The following is a 25693-nucleotide window of genomic DNA, read 5'->3' as shown; positions in this document are numbered from 1 at the left end:
AAAGTGTCTGTAAATCAATAATTCAATGTTACAACAAAAATGTATCAAAACCTAAAAATAACCTTTATTATCATGCTTTACCGCATGAATATGAATTCGGCATATCATTTTGTCTTTAGCTATTAATATAACCAACACGCATCTGTCTTTTTTCTTTCACCGCAAAATACCAGCCTTTTTCACACATCACTAACAACCTTCTTTTGCAGCTCCTTTATATTTCACACTTTTATTGCATGAACCCGCAGAAGAAAATTGAAGTGACTGAAGGACAAACTACTGCACCAAAGTGGACAGCTTTGTTGCAAGTGGATTTCAAGTAAGTTTGATTGATTAACAATACTTCAAATTATGATTTATAATAAGTATAATTATAGGAGCCTATTATTAAAAGGGGAATTATACAATATATTGTTATATCCTCTTCAATGATTTATGCTGTTAATCGTTAATATTTGTACTCTGACCAATTAGGTTAGCAGTATTTGTTTAATGTGAATGTACTGTTTGCAAATAGGTTATTTTACTTCAAGTTCATGTAGGTGAAAAAATGTTGGACTGTCTAATATATAACCTCACATGCAAAAAAAAATAATAATTTCAATACCTTTTTGAAGTAATTTATGAGCATTTTATCTCGTTTCATTAGGATTATCACTGCCCTGCAAATTAACAGTAACAACTGGCAGGGGTTGCCAGTAGTTTACTGTTAATTTAAAGTCCTCCTACAGTAATCTAATTTACAATATGTTACCATAATAAATTCCATGGAAGTTAATTTCATTTGGGGATATTGATTGCCTTGAACCATTTAAGTTTAAAAACTAATATTTATACTATGTAAGTACTGTAAACATTTCTTTTGAGTCAACTTAACAGAATATTTCTTGATATAAAATTAAACTACAAACACTGCTCAAACACTTCATGTGTAAAAATAAAAGATTACTGTAACATCACAATATATCACACATGAATGAGCTAATATTACAAGCAAATAGACACTGCTTCAGCAACTACGCATTTACTGCCTTCTAAATAAAGCAACATGTAGCATGTTTTTTTTTGGCATATCCTCAACTAAACCAGAGGCACAATGGTAAACCACACAAGTCAGAACAGAAATCATTTTAAAGGGGGGGTGAAATGCTATTTCATGCTTACTGAGTTTTTTACACTGGTAAAGAGTTGGATTCCCATGCTAAACATGGACAAAGTTTCAAAAACTAAGTTGTACGTTTGAAGGAGTATTTTTGTTCCAAAAATACTCCTTCCGGTTTGTCACAAGTTTCGGAAAGTTTTTTTCGAGTATGGCTCTGTCTTACGTAAGATAGAGCGGAATTTCCTTATATGGCTCCTAAGGGCACTTCTCCGGTAAGATCGCGGGCGCGCGCGCACTCGTAGACCAGAGCAAGAGAGTGAAAGCAGTTCGCCATCAAAGCGCCCTGCCCGGCTTTTGGGAAGTCAATGTCACCAAAGAAGTGTGTTTTTGGTTGCCAGGGCAAGACAACCCTGCACAGATTCCCAAAGAACCCAGCGTTAAGGAACCCGTGGATGGAGTTTGTTTTCCTGAGCATAAACGGAGTTGTGTAAGACTGTTTGTTCCCTGCATTTCGACAATGATTGTTTTATAAACAAAGCCCAGATCGACGGATTTGCAGATCGTCTAATGCTTAAGGATCGAGCAGTCACAATGATAAAGGTTCGCGGTTGTGCGTTGAAACCGGACGGTGAGTAAAACTGTTGAACAAATGTCTCTGTGTGTTGTTAGCTCGGCGCGTTAGCACAGCTAAGCTTCGCCCACACGGCCCGCCCCCAGCCGTTTGTTTTTTTCCGGAAAGACTCGGCGGGTACAGCCATCTTTCTTTTAAAAATATAATAAAACAAAAGACTTTTTGGAGATATGAAGGATGCAATATTACTCTATAGGTACTCAAGATTAACAGGAGATTGAGTGAAAATGAGCATTTCACCCCCCCCCCCCCCCCTTTAAATTCTAACATAGCAATACATCAAGCACTATTGGTGTCATGGTTCTGCCACTTCATTCTGTTAATTCTTGAGTTTATAACCGAGCAATGTCTTCGAGTGAGGACTTTGGAGGGCGCAGGGACTTGCGTGCCATTATGTAGTTGTTTGGAACGCACTTGGTGAAGGGAGCAATGAAAGACAATGTAATTTTCTCATCATCTTCACCTGGGATGTTCCCATGACAACGCAGCACAATGTCCATCAGCTGATTAGCTGTTCTTATGACAGAAATGTATTATTATTGCTGTTAACAACTGTTGCAAATAAATATAAATTTTACGTAAAAATGTTTTTAAAATATGTGGTATATATGTGTGTGTGTGTGTGAGTGTATTTCGCTGCTCTCGGAAGAGGCAGACCCAACCCTTGCATTGCTGTGTCCTGTTCAGGCCTTGCATTTGTCAGTGGACCGCACGCAGAGCTTCAGAACCTCACGACAACTCTTTGTCTAATATGGAGGCAAGCAGAAGGGAAAGGCTGTCTCCAAACAGAGATTGGCCCACTTGATAGTGCACGACATCATCTTAGCGTTCCAATGCCAAATGAGCCGTGCCCCCTGTGAGTGTGAGCTCACTCAACATGGAGTGTTGCTTCCTCCTGGGCATTGGCGCAGGGAGCCTATTTGGCAGACATATGCAGAACTGCAGGCTAGGTGACACATAACACATTAGCAAAATTCTACAATCTCTGAGTGGAGCCGGTGTCTTCCCATGTGTTGTGTACAAACAGAAAATATACAGGAAGGATGGCTCTGTGTCTCACTTGCTGCACTATTCCCCTCTGAGAACGGGATACAAGCGCTTATTCTGCTCCTCAGGAAAGTTCCCTGGCTGGTGAACCCTGGTGGAGTTCCTCCAGCATCCTCGGCAGTCAGATGCGGTGGAGGTATCTGATGCCAGGTCAAATACTTGTGTGCATGCCCGGTTGGTCAGCCCCGGTTTTGACTTTCCCTCAGCAAAGTCCACTCGGTCATCTCTGTAACGGTATGACTCCACCCCTGAACAAGGCTGGATCTACTACAGAGATCTTCCATATGTAGCACTGCCCTAGCGGTCAGTCCATATTTGTAACTCCATACAGTATGTTTACCTCTCTAAGGGCAGGATGTAGTCTCCGTAGCATTCCTTTCCAGGTGGAATAGGCACGCTTTTTCAGTGTATTCCAATAATCTCACAGTACAGGGTAATAGAAACTTCATTGAAGGTCATTCTCTGTGCACAGCCCTGTCCCTTCTTCCACCCCAGCAGGTGCTGGGGGACCAGTTGGAGGTGGCAGAATTTTTAGTGTCTTCCATAGGGATCCCAGTTCTTCAGTCACTGACATTAATGTTGAACGTGACTGACAGATAAGGAACGTCTATGTTACTAATGTAATCCCCGTTCCCTGGAAGACATTAACGCCCATTGCCACACCTCCTGTACCTCCGCTGGCACGACCAGGACCCCGTCTCGGCTCCTCAGCTGAAAACTTTATGTGAGTATTCGCACGCTGCCTTAAATACCCGGACGTGGGGGTGCGGCATGTAATGCCTGTGTTTGTAAGGTGCATTTGCAATGGCAAGGAAAATAAAGAGAAAATAAGATCAGGTGACGTTGGCTGCATACAATTGATGATATAGTGGCCTGAATCATGAATATCATTCAAAGTCTAATCACTGATTGTAAGGGCCCTATTTCAAAGATCTAAGCGCATGGTCTAAAGTGCATGGCGCAAGTGTACTTAGGGCGTGTCCAATTCCACTTCTGCTAAAATGGTCAGCACGCCCAGCTTATGGTCTAAAAGGGTTGTACCTATTCTTCATGAGTAAAGGGTGTGTTCCCTTTCAGTCGCTCACGTTCGACGTAACGTCGACGTGACGACGTAATTGGGATCACTTCAGGGAGCCCTATCAACTTCGAGTGTCTACAGAACGAGCCAATGAAAGTTGGCGTGCGTGAATCACGTCACGCGGCCCCGCCCCGCCGCGCGGGTATAAACAGGAAGCGGGCGCACGCACACATTGTCTTTCACTTCGGAGCCGAGTTTCTGTGAGACTTTTTTGTCTATGAGAATCAGCCTTGAAGACTTCAAAGAGGATCATCTCTCTCTCTGTTCCTGTGTTGGTGTGACGGCGTGATCAGCGGTGGCCGCGAGCATTGCAGCTCTCAACTGCTGTTTTCACAGCACTGTGTTTGTGTCTGTGTGTGTGTGTGTGTCGGTTCGGTGGGCGTTTCCCCTGTGTGTGCATTCACACTGCGGCTACCCCTGGGTGCCTCAACACAAAAAGAGAGTTCTAAATCCTTTTTTATTTTTTACTAAAAGAGCCAACACAAGCGTGACCCTGCGTCTTTTTCAAGATGTCATTCCGCTTGTGCGTTTCTGGATGCCGTCGTTCCCTGGCGCCAGCAGATGGCCACAGCAGTTGCCTCTCGTGTTTGGGCATTCAAAACGCTGAGGCAGCTTTTGTGGATAGTTCATGTTCCCATTGCGGGAATATGACTATCGCAGCGCTGAGATCGAGACTTGCTTACCTCAAGGGAGGTGCAGTCCCCTCGCCTATGCCCCGATCTAGTGTCTATTCTGCCCCGCAGAATAGACCTACTTTGGCGCATGACCAGGGTGATCTGAGGATTACCGTGAGGGCTTCCCCGTCGAGTCATCCTCCCTCACCCCTCGCCCCTCACGCCTCACAAGCGCTGTCGCCACTGGGGCCCCTTAGTGGACGCCTTGGTCCTTCTCCGGAACGACCAACCGTTTCCTTTGGGGCTCCGGCTGATGACCAGATGTCGATCGCAGCATCGGAGGGGTAGCTGTCCTCTGGAAATGACGACTCGGCTGCGTTGCCCCCCTCGGGGTGTGTAGCGTCGTCCGAGCCAGATCCAGAATGGACCGCTATGCTTTCCCGGGCCGCCGAGAAGGTCGGGCTTGCGTGGAATCCTCCACCACGTCCTGAACCTTCTCGGTTGGACGATTGGTTTCTTGGGGCGGGCCGTGCTGGTTCTCAGTGCGCCGCCCCGGTACCTTTATTTCCGGAAGTGCATGAGGAGCTCTCTAGGACGTGGAAGGCACCGTATAGTGCCCGAAGCCGTTCTAGTGGCTCCTCACCCCTCGCCACCCTCGACGGCGGGGCAGCTAAGGGGTATGTGGATATCCCCCCAGTGGAGCGGGCCGTCGCGATGCAGCTGTGTCCGGCGTCCGCTTCCTCTTGGCGGGGTAATCCACGCCTCCCGTCCAAGGCCTGTAAGTTTTCGTCCGGCTTAACGGCGAGGGCTTATAAGGCCTGTGGACAGGCTGCTTCCGCCCTCCATGCCATGGCGCTCTTGCAGGTCCACCAGGCCCAGGCGCTCATGGACATGAACGAGGGTGGTTCTGACCCAGAGCTCCTCCTGGAGCTCCGTGTGGCAACCGACCTCGCCCTCCGGGCGACGAAGGAAACCGCACGTTCGGTTGGTCAGGCGATGTCCACTCTGGTGGTCCAGGAACGCCACCTTTGGCTCAACCTGGCGGATATGAGGGACACCGATAAATATCGGTTCCTGGATGCCCCTCTTTCCCAGGTTGGGTTGTTCAGCGACGCGGTCGAGAGCTTTGCCCAACAGTTCTCGGCCGCACAGAAGCAGACGGAGGCCATCCGGCACATCCTGCCCCGGCGGACCCCTGCTGCTCCCACCCGTCCGCCGGCCGCAGACCCTCCATCTACTCGTCGCCGTGGTCGGCCTTCTACGGCGTCCTCCGCTCCCGCTAAGCCCCAGCAGCAGCAGCCATCATCCAGGCCTCAGCGTGGAGCAAGCCGCAGGAAGCCGACCCCGCCCGTCCAGGCCGCTGCCAAACCAGGAGGCAAGCGACGGTGCAAACGACCCTGAGACGGGCGGCCCAGAGGTGGATCAAGTTGCTCTTCAGGAGATGGCGAAGGCGCCACTCCTTCCCCCGGTGGAGGGCCGGGCGGAAAATCTTTGGTTTCCTTACGTGGTACCCACATTTTCAAAAAAAGAGCAATTTCTGAAACCTCTGGGCCCCAAGAGGGTGCGCTTGGCAGTCGACGACGCCGCCATGCCTTGTCACTCCCGAGCCCCTCTTTCATCGCCAGCGAGCAGCAGTGGCTGTGTTCCGGACGTGCTGTCGCCTCCACACACTCACTCTGCCCTTCGACAGAAGCAGGTATGTGCTGCACCACACACCCAGACCCCACTTCAGGCCGCTGTGCCGTCCGAGTCGGGTCCCTGCATTCCGCCGCGCTGCCCCACCCCGGGTACGTCTGTGGTGCCGTTAGTCCCGCTTGCTCGGTCTCTGGGAGCCTGGTTAACGCTTCCCAGCCCGTCTCGCTGGCTCATCCGTACCATCAGACTCGGCTATGCGATTCAGTTCGCCCGGCGCCCCCCTGCTTTCAGGGGCATCCTGTTCACCCGTGTTCTGGCGGACAATGCCCCGGTGCTCAGGGCGGAGATCGCAGTGCTACTGGCGAAGGACGCGATCGAGCATATCAGTACAAGGTCTTACCCTTCGGGCTGGCCCTGTCGCCCCGCGTCTTCACGAAAGTCGCGGAGGCGGCCATTGCTCCCATGTGCGAGCGTGGTGTTCGCATCCTCAACTACCTCGACGACTGGCTTATTCTGGCCCAGTCGAGAGAGCAGTTGTGCGAACACAGGGACAAGGTGCTCAGTCACCTCAGCCACCTAGGGCTTCGGGTCAACTGGGAAAGAGCAAACTCACCCCCGGGCAGAGGATCTCTTTTCTCGGTATGGAGTTGGACTCGATTAGCATGACAGCGCGCCTCACCGAGGCCCGTGTCCAGTCAGTGTTGAACTGCGTGAGCACGCTCAAACGCAGAACAGCGGCACCACTGAAACTGTTTCAGAGGCTCCTGGGGCATATGGAATCTGCAGCCGCGGTTACGCCGCTCGGATTGCTTCATATGAGGCCGCTCCAACACTGGCTCCACGATCGAGTCCCGAGATGGGCGTGGCAGAGCGGCTCGTGCCGGGTCCAAGTGACTCCGCACTGTCGCCAAACTCTCAGCTTGTGGTCGGACCCTTCGTTCCTGCGGGCAGGTGTTCCCCTGGAACAAGTGTCCAGGCACTCTGTGGTCTCCACGTATGCCTCTACCACCGGCTGGGGGGCCACGTACAACGGGCATGCAGCTTCAGGTCTGTGGACGGGGCCTCAACTGCATTGGCACATCAACTGCCTCGAGTTGTTAGCAGTACGTCTTGCATTGAGCCGTTTCAAAACGCTGCTACTAGGCAAGCATGTACTGGTCCGTACGGACAGCACTGCGACCGTTGCGTACATCAACCGCCAAGGTGGTCTACGCTCCCGCCGCATGTCACAACTCGCCCGCCATCTCCTCCTCTGGAGTCAGAAGCATCTGAGGTCGCTTCGTGCCGTTTACATTCCGGGCCTGCTCAACCGTGCAGCCGACGAGCTCTCACGGCAGCAGGTGCTACCGGGAGAATGGCGACTCCATCCCCAGGTGGTCCGCCTCTATGCATTGAAGTGGAACCTGTTCGTTGACTGGTGCTCCTCTCATGAGGAGAACCCCCGATCTTGCTCGATCAGAGCCGTGCTTTCCTTCCTGCAAGAAGGGCTGGAGCGAAGGCTGTCTCCCTCCACCCTTAAAGTGTATGTTGCCGCTATTGCCGCACATCACGATGCTGTTGATGGTAAGTCTTTGGGAAAGCATGACCTGATCGTCAGGTTCCTGAGGGGAGCGAGGAGACTGAATCCTCCTCGCCCACTCTCTATACCCTCTTGGGACTTGTCTCTCGTCCTTTCGGCACTTCAGAGACCACCCTTTGAGCCTCTGCAATCAGCTGAGTTAAAAATTCTGTCCTGTAAGACAGTACTCCTGGTTGCATTGGCCTCTATCAAGAGGGTAGGGGACCTGCATGCATTTTCGGTCGACGAATCGTGCCTAGAATTCGGCCCGGATAACTCTCACGTCATCCTGAGACCCCGGCCCGGATACGTGCCCAAGGTTCCTACCACTCCCTTCCGGGAACAGGTAGTGAACCTGCAAGCGCTGCCTTCGGAGGAGGCAGACCCAGCCCTGGCTTTTCTCTCTCCCGTTCGCGCTCTGCGTCTGTACGTGGACAGAATGCAAAGCCTCAGGACCTCAGATCAGCTCTTCGTCTGTTACGGAGGCCAGCAGAAAGGGAAGGCTGTCTCCAAGCAGAGGATGGCCCACTGGATAGTGGATGCCATCGCCTTGGCTTACGAAGCCCAAGGCGTGCCCTGCCCGCCTGGGTTGAAAGCCCACTCCACTAGGAGTGTCGCTTCTTCCTGGGCGCTGGCTCACGGCGCCTCGATGACAGACATCTGTAGAGCTGCGGGCTGGGCGACACCTAACACGTTCGCTAGGTTTTATAGCTTACGTGTTGAGCCGGTTTCTTCCTGTGTGCTCGCTTCTACTAGCCGGTAACACCGAAGTTCCCGCTCTAATGTCGGCTTGCTGCGCCACTCCCTTCCTAGGAACGGATACGTGCGCTTTTTACTCCAGTCGAGTTCCCCATTGGCGAACCCTGTGAGTTCCTCCGCACCCCTTCGGCAGTCGGACGTTGCGGAGCGTCCGACGCCAGGCCTAGTGCTCGTATGCTTGTGTAACTTGTGCTAGGCTGGGTTCCATATGTGGTGATCCCTGCGGCGATCCCATATGTGTATTCTTCCACGACCAGCTCCCTGCGGTGAGCCCATGTCTTCCCTTGGCAGAGTCTGCTCTGCCGTCACTGTCCGGTGTGTCTCCCCCTTTGGGTGGAGCCACCCCAGTGACATTCCATATGTCGCACTGCCCCTTCGGCCAGTCCATATGTGTATTCTCCACATGTTACCTCCCTTTGGGCAGGATGTGGCTCCGCAGCGTTCTTTCCCCTGGAGAGGTACGCTTTCCCAGTGTTATCCAAGAGTTCCGCTGTGTGGGGTATAATGGAACAGCAGTTGAACTCCCTCTACGCAGGTCTTCCGCCCCAGCAGTTGGGGGTCTGAGAGTCTTGCGTAGGGCGCTGGATGTGGCAGCAACCGTGGCGTTTTCCATGGGATCCCAATTACGTCGTCACGTCGACGTTACGTCGAACGTGAGCGACTGAAAGGGAACGTCTCGGTTACTGATGTAACCCTCGTTCCCTGAAGGAGGGAACGGGAGACGTAACGTCCCGTCGCCACCGTTGCTGACCATCGCTGCATGGCCGTCATAAATCTCGGCTCCTCAGCGAAAAACAATGTGTGCGTGCGCCCGCTTCCTGTTGATACCCGCGCGGCGGGGCGGGGGCGCGTGACGCGATTCACGCAAGCCAACTTTCATTGGCTCGTTCTGTAGACACTCGAAGTTGATAGGGCTCCCTGAAGTGATCCCAATTACGTCGTCACATCGACGTTACGTCTCCCGTTCCCTCCTTCAGGGAACGAGGGTTACATCAGTAACCGAGACGTTTTTGGGCATAACGTGCAATAAACCAGTCAGAGTCTCATCTCCCATTCCTTTTAAAAGCCAGTTGCGCACGCAGAAAGCAGAAAGACTAAACACTTCTCCAGAGAGGAAATGGATCTGCTCGTGCGCGAGGTTAAAGCTCGACCAACCAGACCATCTACAGCAGTGGTTCTCAAAGTGGGGTCCGCGGACCCCTAGGGGTCCGTGGCGCACTGCCTGGGGGTCCGTGGAAAATTCGCTATAAAATCACACCCGGAGAAAGTGCAGGGCCCATCGTCATTCATTACTCCCGCGCGTGTAACGTTAGACCAATGAACATTCGGCTTTTACATTACGTCAATCTACCAAAACATTTCCCTCAGGTTTTAACTTCACGTCTCACAGCTAATGAATGAATAAAAGTCAATTAAACAGGCGCATTGTGTTCATCAGCACTCCCCTCGCTTTAACTTTGGGCCAATAGAAACTCTGTTGTATTACGTCAATCTGTCAAAGTCGTTATTTCGACATAATATCTCGTAATTTCGCCATAATATGGGGACATTCTTATCTGCATTAAGCCACATTAAGCGTTCTTATAATGGTTTTCTGGAGGAAACTTAACGTGTATGCATTTGTTGCGTTGAACGTTGCGTTCATATTCTGGGCTCATCTGATTTACATAGCCTACTTTGTTATGATTTTAGTATCATAATGATTAATAAATGCACGCACAATTATCCGTGAACTTGATTTCATCAAATGCCTTTCAACTTGTTTGTGAAAAATTCTGAATTAAATGAATGTGCAGCAATTTGCAGAGAGTCTGTAGGCCTATTGTTGTAGCCATTAAAGGGTTAGTTCACCCAAAAATTATGTCATTAATGACTCACCCTCATGTCGTTCCAAGCCCGTAAGACCTCAGTTCATCTTCGGAACACAGTTTAAGATATTTTAGATTTAGTCCGAGAGCTTTCTGTTCCTCCATTAAAGTCAATGGACGTGTCACTGTTCACGTCCAGAAAGGCAATACAGACATCATCAAAGTAGTCCATGTGACATCAGTGGCTCAATCTTAAGTTTATCAAGCGTCGAGAATACTTTTTGTGCGCAAAAACAAACAAAAATAACGACTCTATTCCACTATTAATTTCCTTCTCTCTGGGCCTCGTAGTGTTTTTGCGCAGCGTGTCTGTGTTGCACGTCACCACGTAGGCTCACTATTGGCCGACGCTGGTCATGTGTAAAGCATGATGACGTGCAACACTGCGCAAAAACACTACGAGGCCCAGAGAGAAGGAAATGAATAGTGGAATAAAGTCGTTATTTTTGTTTGTTTTTGCGCACAAAAAGTATTCTCGACGCTTGATAAACTTAAGATTGAGCCACTGATGTCACATGGACTACTTTGATGATGTCTGTATTGCCTTTCTGGACGTGAACAGTGACACGTCCATTGACTTTAATGGAGGAACAGAAAGCTCTTGGACTAAATCTAAAATATCTTAAACTGTGTTCCGAAGATGAACGGAGGTCTTACGGGCTTGGAACGACATGAGGGTGAGTCATTAATGACATAATTTTCATTTTTGGGTGAACTAACCCTTTAAATAAGCGCATTTAGTTTCACATTTGTTCAAATATTATGATGTTATTTTGTTTCGTTTATGTTGATTTATGAAAAGTGCAACAGCACGAGTAAGATAGAATGCGCAATATATCGAGAGACGTGGAGCGGGTTATATGATTTTGACCACTTCATTAAGTTTTGTTTTGTAGAAAGCCTTTCTTTAAAGTGAATTTCGTTTTGTATAAATTGTATCTTAATTTTAATACATTTTTCATCAACCAATTGATTGTTTTTAATGAATAAGATGCAAATATAACAGACAATAATCATGGTGGCGCCCGCGCGGTCACTTGCACTGCACGTGAACTGGAGCGCATCTCATCCTAACTTAACGAAACTCAGTGTATGCCTCACACAGACATGAGAAATACATCAAATACACAAAGCTTGAAATGTCTTTAAACGAAATAATTCAAAACGAAAAGAAAAAGGCTACTCTCTGATTATGTAATCCATGATGTGCATTTCTCTCTATAGGCGCGTCCACTACGAATATGGCGATCGTCAACTTCATCTTTGCAGCCGGCACTGTAATAAAAATCAATTGCGGCCACCGGATTTACAAATGCACATCTTGCTTGTTGTACGCACACATATTATAACATTATTATTAATTAATACATCTTTTAGAATATTTGATTGAATGCTGAATGTTGCGCTTGTTCAATTTAATAAAATTGAAACTTTAATTGTGATCATTAAAATAATTGAATATTAAATATTTAGTGGCCAAGTTTAGCTCATTTATTAATAGTGTATATATATATATATATATATATATATATATATAATTGCGCAGCCCCCCCCCCTCCCCCTGTCAATGATCTAGCACCCCCTCAGCACATGCGTTAACGATTTTGCCGGGGCTTCAGCCCCGAATGTTTTGAGTGTAGCCCTGAATGTTTTTTGAAAAGTTGACTGACAAAAATGAAACTGGACAATAGCCTATGTAAACCCCCGAAATCATAAGTCGCCTTATTTCATTGTGCTTAGGCTTTGCTGCTGCTTTGCTGCCATATGTCAGTAAAGCTTTCCTGTCGTATCAGCCGTGTGCTCACAGCGTGCACTCTTCGATATCAAGCGCAAATGCGGCGCGCCCTGTATCACGCAAAAGAAACTACGAGCATGTACGTCGTGTTCTGTCGTCAATTAAGTATTGAAATAACCAAAAGGGAGATTAAAACTGCGTAATTTTACATTATTAATATTCTAACATTTTGTCAATATTGCAAAGTCATCAAAACTGACTCGTGTCATAAAAAAATATTTTGTGACCAAAAATGTGAAAAATACATCTAGCCTAAATGATCGTTCTTGACATTCTTTTAACTATAAGCAACCCAATTTGTCTAGATCTGTAATATTATTTCCTTTGTATAATGAGCTTGTCTTTGTTTTAAATTATATTGTATTTTTATTGTGAGTGTGTTGGAACTGCTGCACAGTCGTGTGATTTAGTCAGCTTGATTAACATTATTACAATGTATTCCTATTTAACACAGATGTTTTTTGCTAATTACAGAAACTATAAGCAAAATATAAGTATAGATATATATTTATAAAATAAACAAACAAAAGATTGCACTGGTGTTTGATTGAAATGTAACATCTATATGCAAAATAATCCTTGAAAGATTTCTCATTTAAGGCCATTCCTGTCTGGAATATGTGATTGTGTATTGTCAACAAGCAGAAACATTCTCAATTTCCATTTTGTAGTGTGGATCATTCATTTCAACATTTATTCTCATTCTCATGTTTAAGAATCTGTTATCTGCTTGATAATTTATGCTGCTGCCCACTGACATGCTTTTAAAGCTATTGTTATCCAGTTTTTGGGGGCCTTCAAACACCTTAAAATGCACATATGTAGCTCCGAGAAATCCAAATTTTCTCAGGGGAGCATGCCCCCGAACCCCCCTATTTACCTCACATTTGAATACACGTGTCTGTGGGGTAATGTGGGCTGGTGTGGCTGTCCCCTGCATATAGGCCTAAAATATACATTATTCTCTGTATCGGATCATGTTATCTTGTAACCCACCCCCAGCCCCTAATGTTTCAGGCTCAGCCCCTGATGTTTTTAAAACCTAGAAACGCCCCTGGCCCTTTCCCATCTTTCTCTTTAGCTATTTAGCTATTACATTTAGCTATTACATTTGTGTTGCGGTTATGAGGGGGTCCTTGGAATTTTTTCTGCCCTATGAGGGGTCCCTATCTCCAGATAGTTTGAGAACCCCTGATCTACAGGACGAGCCGGATTCCACCATATCTTTATGTACACAATAATAATCTTTTACATTGTAATCCTTTTATTTTTTATATTTGGTATGTTTGTGTGCTGCTGCGTGTCCCTGTGTAATAAGCAGATTGTACGCGCGTTGTGCACCTGCCTATAGGCTCATATTACTAATGCGCCCTTTAAATAAATAAAAATATACTGCGCCATTGACATTAGACTAGGTTTTTGTTGGTTAATGGCGCAGTCTATTTCAGTTGTCTCAACATAGAAACAAGGCAACAATGTGCCTGAACACACTTCGCTTTCAGACCAGAATGCTCATGGGTGCACAAATAGACACAAATGCATTTGCTATTTAAACAATGTGGCGCAGGTCATGAAAATGATAACTGCGTCAGGCTGAAAATAGCAAAAAACACTTGCGTTAGGCCTAGTGCCACATTGCTCCAGGTGTATGATTGGACCCTAAGAGTGAAATGATGGACTTCACATTATGAATTACAGTAACTCTGAGAAACTATATCATGAGATCACTTAAGTGGTATAATAATGATATTTTGAAAGAATCATATTCAGAATATTGTGTTGATTATTTGAACAACTGAATGATTTATACACAGGCATCAACATAGTATAAGGGGCAATTTCGGGCACAGTTTCTGAGTGTGGACTCTACATATATACATGTTCACAGTAAATTGCAACAGGCTGCTTTATTGTAAATTGCAAATATTATCCAGAATGCATCGCTTTCTATAGTATGTTACTGTTCCAGTGTAAAACATTGTTACTGTCAGAATTTGGCTGTTTTTACAGCAAGTTTTTTTTGCTACAGTAGATTGCAAAGTTTGTATATGACAATGAAAATTAGAATGTTTTCTCATTGGTATCTGTCTCTCTTGTGTATATAGATGGAGTCTGCAGCGACTGCTACCATCTTCAACTCTTCAACAGTACCAAACATAACCAACAGAACAGAAGTTTCCTGTAAATTTAAAGAGGTCTCAGCCCACCTGGTTTTCATATTAAGCTACTCATTAGTGTTTCTTGTCAGTCTGGTGCTGAATTGCATCACAATGCGTGTGTATTTCTGCACTAATCAGTGTGTCAGGTCCAGCGTCACAGTCTACATGAAGAACCTGGCCGCAGCTGACTTCTTCCTTTGTCTTTGTTTACCTTTGCGCATTGCTAACAATGCTAACTATTCCGTGAAGATACACAATATTTACTGCAGCTTTGGAGCAACAGCCTTCTATATAAACATGTATGCAAGTATTCTCTTCATGGACTTTATTGCTGCAAACAGGTATGCAACTCACTTATTTAATCTGGTTAATGATAAATCTGAGTAAGAAAAACCTAAACACTTGCATTTAAGAGTGGGCATTAGCCAGGGATAGTTGACCCAAAAATGAAAATCATGTCATTATTTACTTGCCCTCCTGTCATTCCAAACCCCTAAGACTTTTTTCATCTTCAAAACAAAAATGAAGATATTTTGAATGAAAACTTAGAGACCATTTTGTACAGAATACCTCAAGTCTCTAAAATGCATGATCACACTTAATCACACAACAGTGTTAACTAAAATGTACATAATGTAACATGTTTTAAAAACATTGAGGGAAACATGCAAAAACATTCTCTTAGCAAAGAATGTTGATTTGGCTTGTAAGTTTGAACCAGTAACCTAGCAACCACCCAAAACACCAAGGCAACCACACTGCAGTGTGCAAAAAACGTACTCGGTTACTAATGTAACCTCGGTTCTCTCTAGAAGAGGGAACGAGTACTGCGTAAGATATCTTACACTAGGGGAAAATCCTTTTTCCACGAGATATTGAAGCCAAAAATGATCCTTAATTTTGAAATAATGCAAAATGCGTATGCTGCAGCATACAGACATAGGAGAGGCAGCTTGCGCGCCTATTGGCTGTTCTGCGGCAACTGCAGCAGCCTATCGAGCGAGGCCTGGCGTGACGCCAGACCCAATGAGGGTGCTTCGCGCCCGCTGCGTCACATCCCGCCGAAACGGGCGTGGTCTAGGCCTATAAATACCACTCGCAGGCAGTTATTATCTGTTTTTTCATCATCGAAGCAACCAGAGCGTGCGCATGCACGGCAAGATACGCAGTACTCGTTCCCTCTTCTAGAGAGAACCGAGGTTACATTAGTAACCGAGAACGTTCTCTTACGAGATGTCTCTCATACTGCGTAAGATATCTTACGCTAGGGGACCCAATGCAAAACGCTGTGCATGCTGAGATCTGAGACCAAAGACCCAAGGGCGAAAGCCCGGGGTTCATATAGTGCACAATCACCCAGGGAACTAACAGGGAGTCCAGGAAGAGGGAGGGGCGAAGCCGCACTCTTCCACATATGGCAGCGTCGCTTAGACGTGAATTTCATCATACAGACAGGGCGGGGTACGGCCTGAACTGATGGGGAAATGTGAGTTTTACACAGTTTGCCCAGGCACATCTTGTGCTACTGCTTTTCACTGTCGATCATCGAGCTGTGCTCAGTAGACGCAGCATTCTGAGCTGATAGCATCAGGTCAGATAATACTGGTTAACTAGACCGACAGCAGCCTGGCCTGCAGGGCGGGAACCTCTAGGTTGTAAAACCTTATAAATGTAGACGGGGAGGCCCAGCCCGCCGCCGTACAAATATCTTGCAAGGCAATCCCACTCGACCAGGCCCACGAAGAGGCCATGCCTCTTATGGAGTGCGCTCTGACACCCAACGGGCACTGCATGCCCTTGGAGGCGTATGCTAGCGCTATAGCATCAACTATCCATCTGGATAGGCTCTGTTTTGACGCGGCTAGTCCCTTAGAATGCCCGCTGAACGAAACAAGGAGCTGCTCTGTCTGTCTGAAAACAGACGAGCGAGACACATAAGCTCGTAATGCCCTGACATAAGTGGGCCGCTATCGCCTCTTCGACCGGCGGCAGCGAAAGGTATCCCCTGTTTTCTTGAGACGCGAACAGGTCTACTTCCGCTCTGCCGAATTTCTTCCCACAGCAGTTGGACTGTCTGTGGGTGTAAAGACCATTCGCCTGCCAGAACATTGTTCCTGGACAGTCTGTCTGGTCCTATGTTTAGGAGCCCTGGCACGTACGCTGCTCTCAGCGAGCGCAGGTTGCGCTGAGCCCATACCAGGAGGCGTTCTGCTAGCCTGTACAGGTTCCTGGACCTGAGGCCGTCCTGGCAATTTATGTAGGACACCACAGACATGTTGTCCGAGCGGACCAGGACGTGGCGTCCTTTTATTTAGGGACAAAAACGCGTCAGCGCGTTGTCTACTGCCAGCATTTCGAGGCAGTTTATATGCAGGAGCTTCTCCCGTTCTGACCACTGGCCGAAGAACGGTCTGCCCTCGAGCAGCGCTCCCAATCCCGAGGTGGATGCATCCGTGGACACCACTCTCACCCTCGAGGAAGTCCCCAGGCTTACACCTGATTGGTACCAGTCGTCCGCTTTCCAAGGTTTCAGAGCTGTGACGCACTTCTGATTGACCTTGAGGCGAAGCAGACCGGATGCCCACGCTTGGCTTGGGACTCGCGCTTTCAGCAGGCCCAGCTGGAGCACTGATGATGCTGAGGCCATGAGACCCAGCATCTTTTGAAATTTCTTGAGCGGGACAGATGCGCCGCAGCGGAACGAGTTCGCTGTACGCTGAATGTCTACCGCGTGCTGTGGTGATAGTCGCGCTATCATGGACAGCGAGTCATTCATTCTGAGGGGTGCGAGCGCCGCATCCATGCACTTCATAAATGTACGGGGTGCCAGGAATAAACCGAACGGCAGGACTGTGTACTGATATGCCTGGCCCTCAAAGGCGAATCTCAAATATCGCCTGTGACGTGACGCTATCTGTATTTGAAAATACACGTCTTTCAGATCTATTGACACGAACCAATCTCCTTGGCGAATCTGCGGAAGGATTTTTCTGGTCGTGAGCATCCTGAACTGTCGCTTCACAAGCACTCTGTACAGTTGCCCTAGATCTAGTATGGATCTGAGACCCCCGTCTTTTTTCGGTACCAGGAAGTATCTGCTGTATAGCCCTCCTTCGCTCTGAACTTGAGAGAGAGGCTCTATGGCCCCTTTGTTCAATAGTTTCGCCACTTCGGCTCTAAGTAAATGTGCTACTTCTGCTTTTACCGTGGTCTCGACGCGCGCCATATAGCGGCGAGGGTGTCGGCGAAACTGAAGCGAATAGCCTCTTTTTATAATGTCCAGCACCCACTTCGAAACCCCCGGGCAGCATGAATAGCTAGGGGTTGAATACGAAGCGCGCTCCGTTCGCTCAGCGATGGAGAGGCTTCGGTGTGCTGTAACACAAGCGTCGCGCTCGTGACATTTGAGGCATGGGGTGCACTGATAACAGCGGGCAGATTGCCCGCGCTCGACTCCTCTGTGGCGGTCAACTGCGATGGGGAGGGCTGGGTGAGTCCTGTAGGAACTGTCATGTCTATGTGTGGATGTAGGCGCGGGACAGTGGGCACATTTATCACACCGAAAGCATTGTTCGCTTGAGTGAAGCGAATGCACGCTGGTTTCGTTTTTACAGAAACCGTGAGACATGCATAACGTGGTGTTTGTGGGCACTGGGTAGTGGGCACATTTACCACGTTTGAAGCGCAACCGATCTGAGTCGATTTTATGTGTGCGGGCCCTGTGTGACAGGCTGTTCTTGTGTGTAGAGATGGGCACTGGGCAGTGGGCATTCTTACTACACATGAGACACCATCGGCCGTGGCCGGGACACCAGAAAATACACTCTCTTGGGGATTTATCTGGGTAGCCATGAAAACGGCATTTGTGTGCAGGCAAGCGGGCAACAGAACAGGCTTGTTGCCTGCAGAAAACACTGGAACAGTCACATTTGCTAGAACTGGACGCTGCGAAGTGGCGGCAGTGGACGGTGGCTCCAGCCCGAAAACACTGACCATTTCGAGGAGTAGAGCCGTCTCATAGACGGAGCTCTAGCCTGCGTGATCGTGTTTAATACTCCCTTAGGGAGTTCGACATGTACCCGTTGATGGCCCAGACATGAAGGGACCACAATTCCGGGTGAGGATGCCAGATCGAGCCGTGGGCCTGAGAGAGGAGGTCTCTCCTCACTGGCGCTGGCCATGGGGCAGTGCTCGCTAGCTGCATCACAACTGGGAACCAAGGTTGGTTTTCCCAGAATGGTACTACATGCAGTACTGCGCATCCTTCTTCCCTGATCCGCTCTATCACCTGAGGCAGGTAGAGAGACGGAGGAAAACGGCATTTGTGTGCAGGCAAGCGGGCAACAGAACCGGCTTGTTGCCTGCAGAAAACACTGGAACAGTCACATTTGCTAGAACTGGACGCTGCGAAGTGGCGGCAGTGGACGGTGGCTGGGGCTGTGAGCTCTGTGCAGACGGTTTCGGGAGGAAGTGCTTCATAGCCTGTGACGCTTTCTGTACCTCTGCAAATATCTCCGCAAAATCCTTGACGGAGGATCCAAAGAGGCCAGCGGGAGAAAGCGGGGCGTCGAGGAACGCGGTGCGCTCGGACTCGGCCATTTCTGAGAGCGTCAGCCACAGGTGTCTCTCGGTCACATTGAGAGAGGCCATACTTCGTCCAATGGCCTGTGCAGCGGACTTAGTGGCACGGAGAGCGAGGTCCGTGGCGCTTCTTAAGTCCGGCACGCAGAGCGCGTCAGGTCTTTTCTCATTCAGCTTTCGGAGGAGATCGGCCTGGAAGATCTGCAACGTGGCCATGGTGTGCAGCGCTGACGCAGCTTGCCCGGCGGCAAGCTTTAGAGGGTAGGGCCAGCTTAGCGCGCCGTCCAGCGGAGGGCGGACATAAGTGGGCCGCTATCGCCTCTTCGACCGGCGGCAGCGAAAGGTATCCCCTGTTCTTGGCATCGTCAACTGCAGAGAATGCCAAAGAAACAGCTGGACGCACTCTAGCTGAATAGGGGGCGTTCCAAGACTTAGCGACTTCTTCGTGTAGCTCAGGAAGAAAGGGCGCTGGTTTGGACGCAGGCGAAGAGCGCTCCCCAGGCAGGAAAAAGCCATCCAGCCGGTTGTGAGCGGGCTGCTCGGGCGAAGACCACTCGAGGCAGAGGCTCGCCTGTGCGAGTATCCGCATGAGCTCCGTCTCGCTGGACGCTCTCTTGCCTGACGATGTGCGGGCAGGGGGCGCGAGATCCTCAGAGCTCGCCCAATCCTCACTGCCTGACGGCTTCCTTGTCAGCGATGTTGACGGAAGTGACGGCAGACAACGGCCGCTGTCCGTCAGGAAGAGAAGTTGACGAAGCCTGTGAAGCAGGCGGGCGAACCGGCGAGCTTTGGCGGCTGGAGGAAGATTCCGGGACCCGCTGGGCACGGCGCTTTTTTACAGCGCGACACAGCGGCGGGCGAGGGAGCAGTCTCGGTGAAGAAAGCCAGGCAAGTCCTCAGAGTCGCCATGGGCATCAGCTCACAGTGAGGGCAGCCGCCGTCAGCGAGCGCGAGAGCTGCATGTTCCTCACCCAGGCAGGAAACGCAGATAACATGGCGGTCCCCGTCGCTGAGTGTGGCTCTGCACGAGCCGCAGGAAGGCATCTTGAAAAAGACGCTGCTCTTTTAGAATGTGTGTCGCGGCAGCGACACACACACACACACACAGAGTACAGAGAATAAAAGGATATAAGCACTGGAAAGCGCAGCAGGAAGGCAAGGAAGGCGGCGCGGCCAGCGACTTCAGTGACTCGTCCCGCTGAAGGTGCTCCAGCGATGCGTTTGCTTCGCTTGAAGGATGAAAAATCAGATAATAGCTGCCTGCGAGCGGTATTTATAGGCCTAGACCATGCCCGTTTCGGCGGGATGTGACGCAGCGGACGCGAAGCACCCTCATTGGGTCTGGCATCACGCCAGGCCTCGCTCGATAGGCTGCTGCAGTTGCCGCAGAACAGCCAATAGGCGCGCGAGCTACCTCGCCTATGTCTGTATGCTGCCGCAACGCGTTTTGCATTATTACAAAATTAAGGATAATTTTTGGCTTCAATATCTCGCGGAAAAAGGATTTTCCCCTAGCGTAAGATATCTTACGCAATACGAGAGACCATTTGTAAGAGAACACCCAAACACCTTTTGCAACCACACAGTAATGACTTGTGGCAGTGAGTTTGACACATTCAAAGACATATAAAAATCATTGGTAGTTATTATTATTCCAATTAACTCAAGGTTTTAAATGTAAAATCAAAGGCAATCAAACAAGTAGATAGGCACATATATAAAAAACCTAGGCACATATATAAAAACCTAGGCACATATATAAAAAGACGTGCCTCTACCTACATTTGGAAAAACTCCAAAAGCCTTTATACATACCATTTACTACACTTTCCATCTTAAATGAGCTCTAGTGGCAGTAAAGTAAAACACCAGTAACTTGATTTGTGCTAACGTGCACAATTTTATGTTATGACCTCAAAACACTTAACATTTTGGATAATTTGTAAACTAAATAACCAGCTCCATGCATATGGGAGGAAGTGCTTCATAGCCTGTGACGCTTTCTGTACCTCTGCAAATATCTCCGCAAAATCCTTGACGGAGGATCCAAAGAGGCCAGCGGGAGAAAGCGGGGCGTCGAGGAACGCGGTGCGCTCGGACTCGGCCATTTCTGAGAGCGTCAGCCACAGGTGTCTCTCGGTCACATTGAGAGAGGCCATACTTCGTCCAATGGCCTGTGCAGCGGACTTAGTGGCACGGAGAGCGAGGTCCGTGGCGCTTCTTAAGTCCGGCACGCAGAGCGCGTCAGGTCTTTTCTCATTCAGCTTTCGGAGGAGATCGGCCTGGAAGATCTGCAACGTGGCCATGGTGTGCAGCGCTGACGCAGCTTGCCCGGCGGCAAGCTTTAGAGGGTAGGGCCAGCTTAGCGCGCCGTCCAGCGGAGGGCGGACATAAGTGGGCCGCTATCGCCTCTTCGACCGGCGGCAGCGAAAGGTATCCCCTGTTCTTGGCATCGTCAACTGCAGAGAATGCCAAAGAAACAGCTGGACGCACTCTAGCTGAATAGGGGGCGTTCCAAGACTTAGCGACTTCTTCGTGTAGCTCAGGAAGAAAGGGCGCTGGTTTGGACGCAGGCGAAGAGCGCTCCCCAGGCAGGAAAAAGCCATCCAGCCGGTTGTGAGCGGGCTGCTCGGGCGAAGACCACTCGAGGCAGAGGCTCGCCTGTGCGAGTATCCGCATGAGCTCCGTCTCGCTGGACGCTCTCTTGCCTGACGATGTGCGGGCAGGGGGCGCGAGATCCTCAGAGCTCGCCCAATCCTCACTGCCTGACGGCTTCCTTGTCAGCGATGTTGACGGAAGTGACGGCAGACAACGGCCGCTGTCCGTCAGGAAGAGAAGTTGACGAAGCCTGTGAAGCAGGCGGGCGAACCGGCGAGCTTTGGCGGCTGGAGGAAGATTCCGGGACCCGCTGGGCACGGCGCTTTTTTACAGCGCGACACAGCGGCGGGCGAGGGAGCAGTCTCGGTGAAGAAAGCCAGGCAAGTCCTCAGAGTCGCCATGGGCATCAGCTCACAGTGAGGGCAGCCGCCGTCAGCGAGCGCGATAGCTGCATGTTCCTCACCCAGGCAGGAAACGCAGATAACATGGCGGTCCCCGTCGCTGAGTGTGGCTCTGCACGAGCCGCAGGAAGGCATCTTGAAAAAGACGCTGCTCTTTTAGAATGTGTGTCGCGGCAGCGACACACACACACACACACAGAGTACAGAGAATAAAAGGATATAAGCACTGGAAAGCGCAGCAGGAAGGCAAGGAAGGCGGCGCGGCCAGCGACTTCAGTGACTCGTCCCGCTGAAGGTGCTCCAGCGATGCGTTTGCTTCGCTTGAAGGATGAAAAATCAGATAATCGCTGTCTGCGAGCGGTATTTATAGGCCTAGACCATGCCCGTTTCGGCGGGATGTGACGCAGCGGACGCGAAGCACCCTCATTGGGTCTGGCATCACGCCAGGCCTCGCTCGATAGGCTGCTGCAGTTGCCGCAGAACAGCCAATAGGCGCGCGAGCTACCTCGCCTATGTCTGTATGCTGCCGCAACGCGTTTTGCATTATTACAAAATTAAGGATAATTTTTGGCTTCAATATCTCGCGGAAAAAGGATTTTCCCCTAGCGTAAGATATCTTACGCAATACGAGAGACCATTTGTAAGAGAACACCCAAACACCTTTTGCAACCACACAGTAATGACTTGTGGCAGTGAGTTTGACACATTCAAAGACATATAAAAATCATTGGTAGTTATTATTATTCCAATTAACTCAAGGTTTTAAATGTAAAATCAAAGGCAATCAAACAAGTAGATAGGCACATATATAAAAAACCTAGGCACATATATAAAAACCTAGGCACATATATAAAAAAGACGTGCCTCTACCTACATTTTGGAAAAACTCCAAAAGCCTTTATACATACCATTTACTACACTTTCCATCTTAAATGAGCTCTAGTGGCAGTAAAGTAAAACACCAGTAACTTGATTTGTGCTAACGTGCACAATTTTATGTTATGACCTCAAAACACTTAACATTTTGGATAATTTGTAAACTAAATAACCAGCTCCATGCATATGGCTTTTCAGATGCTGTGAACTTGCTTGGTAACTCACCTGGTACAGCATTCAGATGTGGAGAGCTTGAATCCTGTGACAAACAAGTCACTCTAAATAGTCTCAAAGACTTGTTGAAGCAAGTTAAAATAAAAATGACATGGTTGCTTCAGCAAATGCATTTTTATCTCACATTTGCTTTTGTTAAAACTAACGTGTATGGGTCAGGATGATTGTAGATAGTACATTAGAGCATTAACCTTTTAGTGCCACTCACCGGACATTTCATTGCCAGAATGTTGCCAGATTCAAGTTCATCTGTTTTGGATAAACCTAGACGTGCTTAGAGCCACTCACTATACATGTCGTGAAAAGTGCAAGAAGCAACGTAATATCATTATGCATAAATGTCACCACAGGCATGTTTTTCCAAGCCTGGATTGATATATGTGTATGTTATACACTGTAAATGAATCTCATAGTGGAACACAAATTGATATTTACAGCATTCTGATTACTTCACTCTGTCATCTCAGGTACCTGAAGATTGTCCGGCCACTGGAGACTCGTTCTCTGCAGACGGTTCGTACCGCCCGCCACGTTTCCGCAGCTACTTGGCTCCTGCTGTTAGCCACGTCTTCCATCTATTTGATTCTCTTTCTTCAGACAGCCCGGGGTCAAAAGCTTGGTGAATTTACTTGTGAATCCCAGCACAGTCTCGAGCTCAGTGTGGCCTACAAAATCATCCACTGTGCTTCCATTGTAGTCTTCATGTTTGTGCTAATGTCTCTGGTTTTTCTATATTGGAAGACTCTGCAAAAGATCCAACAAGCCAAGTTGTCCACACAGACCACATCTAGCATGCATAAGTTTGACAAGTCTAAACGCAACATGCTAGTTCTAGTGGTAGTTTTCTGCGTGTGCTTTGTGCCCTATCATCTGGTGAGACTGCCTTACGTGTTCAGCAGTGACTGTACAACAGCTCAAGCAATAAACATCCTGAAGGAGCTGACTATCTTGATTTCAGTGCTAAATGTCTGTTTCGATCCTCTTATATACTTCATGTTCTGCAAGGACTTTAGAGCCCAGCTCAGAAAGAAGAAAGATTTTCAAAGATCCAGTGAAGATCAAACATGAAACATGTCCTGAAATATTTGTCATTTATACATTTGATTTTTACTTTATAAATTGTTTTGTGAGAATGTCGACAGATCAACAATTTTGTCTTAAGATGAACATGAGAGGAAGACTACTCATGATAGTTTTCTATAATAAGTGTTTTAATTATGATGGTATGGGTCGCCCGGGTAAGTCCCGCCCCTTCCGCAAAACCCCGCTGGACCTCAAAGTTGAAAAACCGTCAATGCAAGTGAATGGGAGAAAATAATTATTTTCTGGTCCCGTTTGAATTGTGCCATGAATGTGAACATATGTTGTCTGTGAATTTTTTATATAACTTTTCATGTTACGAGTTTGACAGTATATGGTATGATTCTTCGGCTAGCAGTTATGGAAAAGACATAACGAGAAAGACTACATGTCGCCTATGTGACGTCACCCCATAAAGTTGACTTACCCGTGGTTTTCGCCAACCTCAACGATTTTGTCCTCTCCCAGAAAGAAGGCGGTGAAGTGCACCAAAGACACAGCCATGTTTAGCGGGATCCGTGAGCTAGTGTCCATGTGCTAGTGGTGTTGACGTTTCAAACGCGTCGAGAGTTGTAGTCCACAAAGTGCTCTCACACAAAGTCTAACCGTATCAAACTTCTACACGCTAAATTGTAGCATTCTTTACACGAAAAGTTATATAAAAAATGCACAGACAACATATGTTCACATTCATGGCACAATTCAAACGGGACCAGAAAATAATTATTTTCTCCCATTCACTTGCATTGACGGTTTTTCAACTTTGAGGTCCAGCGGGGTTTTGCGGAAGGGGCGGGGCTTACCAGCTCTATGGTCGCCCCTCTCAATATATTTCAGCATGTTGACCTGCGGTGAATCCTCACGCTCATTGGCTGCCGCCTTTGTAAATATAATAGTAGCTAATGGTGTGCAGTGGTGTTCTGTATGAGGCCTCACTGTTTTATGCTTTGTTTGTTTCTTTGTTTTTTGTGAATTCATGTTCCATTTACACTTAATGTTGACAGTTTTTATATTAAATAAACATTACGCTATCAAGAAACCCCTCCAAAAGAATTCTATTTTGTATTTTTACATTAATAATGCAATTATTGTACTAATTTTAACTGTCGCAGGGCAGGTTGTATAAAAAAAAACATACACAATAATGAAGATGGCAATATGGTAATGTATAATAAATCCAACCGGTAATCCAAACGAACAACATGCAACACATCCACAAAAGACAATACCAGACACTGAACTGAAGCAGAACATATAGGTGATAATTATAGTGTTTGATGAGTGCACAGCTGAATATAATTCCAAAGTCCATAAGTTTTCAAGAGCTGTGTCCCAAAGTGAAGGCTGCGTCCTTTGAAGGACACGTCCTTCGAAGGACCCAGCCTACCCAGCCTTCCCAGCCGTTGAAGGACCCAGCCTACCCAGCCTTCCCAGCATTCGAAGGACGCTCCGAGTCTAGCCTTAGTAGGATTGTAAATGCCACCAGGTGTTCCCAATTATGCTGTCGCCTAGCAACGGTGCGATAGGAGAGCTGCCACCCTACGCGGCATTTATTAAAAATAAAAATGTTTTATTATTTTTTTTATTTTATGTTTTATTGGAGGAGATGGTGGGGATGTTTCATCCCCGGCGCCGCCGGGTGATGTATCTCCGGCTTTGTCAAGACCGTGGCCAGGT

At 48.1% G+C, this 25693-nt stretch overlaps 1 protein-coding gene across 1 annotated transcript; it reads left to right on the top strand.

The window, feature by feature from the left end:
* The first annotated feature begins 244 nt into the window (after window positions 1–244).
* LOC308693271 (P2Y purinoceptor 14) lies at window positions 245–25056 on the top strand. The gene is made up of 4 exons (XM_081370072.1): window positions 245–319; window positions 14193–14282; window positions 14385–14587; window positions 23404–25056. Exons 2-4 carry the CDS (start codon window positions 14193–14195, stop codon window positions 24002–24004), a joined length of 894 nt encoding a protein of 297 aa, XP_081226198.1. The 5' UTR covers window positions 245–319; the 3' UTR covers window positions 24005–25056.
* The last annotated feature ends 637 nt before the right edge of the window (window positions 25057–25693 follow it).

The sequence above is a fragment of the Scardinius erythrophthalmus genome, assembly GCF_964197995.2.
Source record: "Scardinius erythrophthalmus genome assembly, chromosome: 7".
Classification (NCBI taxonomy): Eukaryota; Metazoa; Chordata; class Actinopteri; order Cypriniformes; family Leuciscidae; genus Scardinius; species Scardinius erythrophthalmus.
Note: the sequence above shows the minus strand (reverse complement) of the source record. Positions and strands in the feature narration are given on the sequence as shown.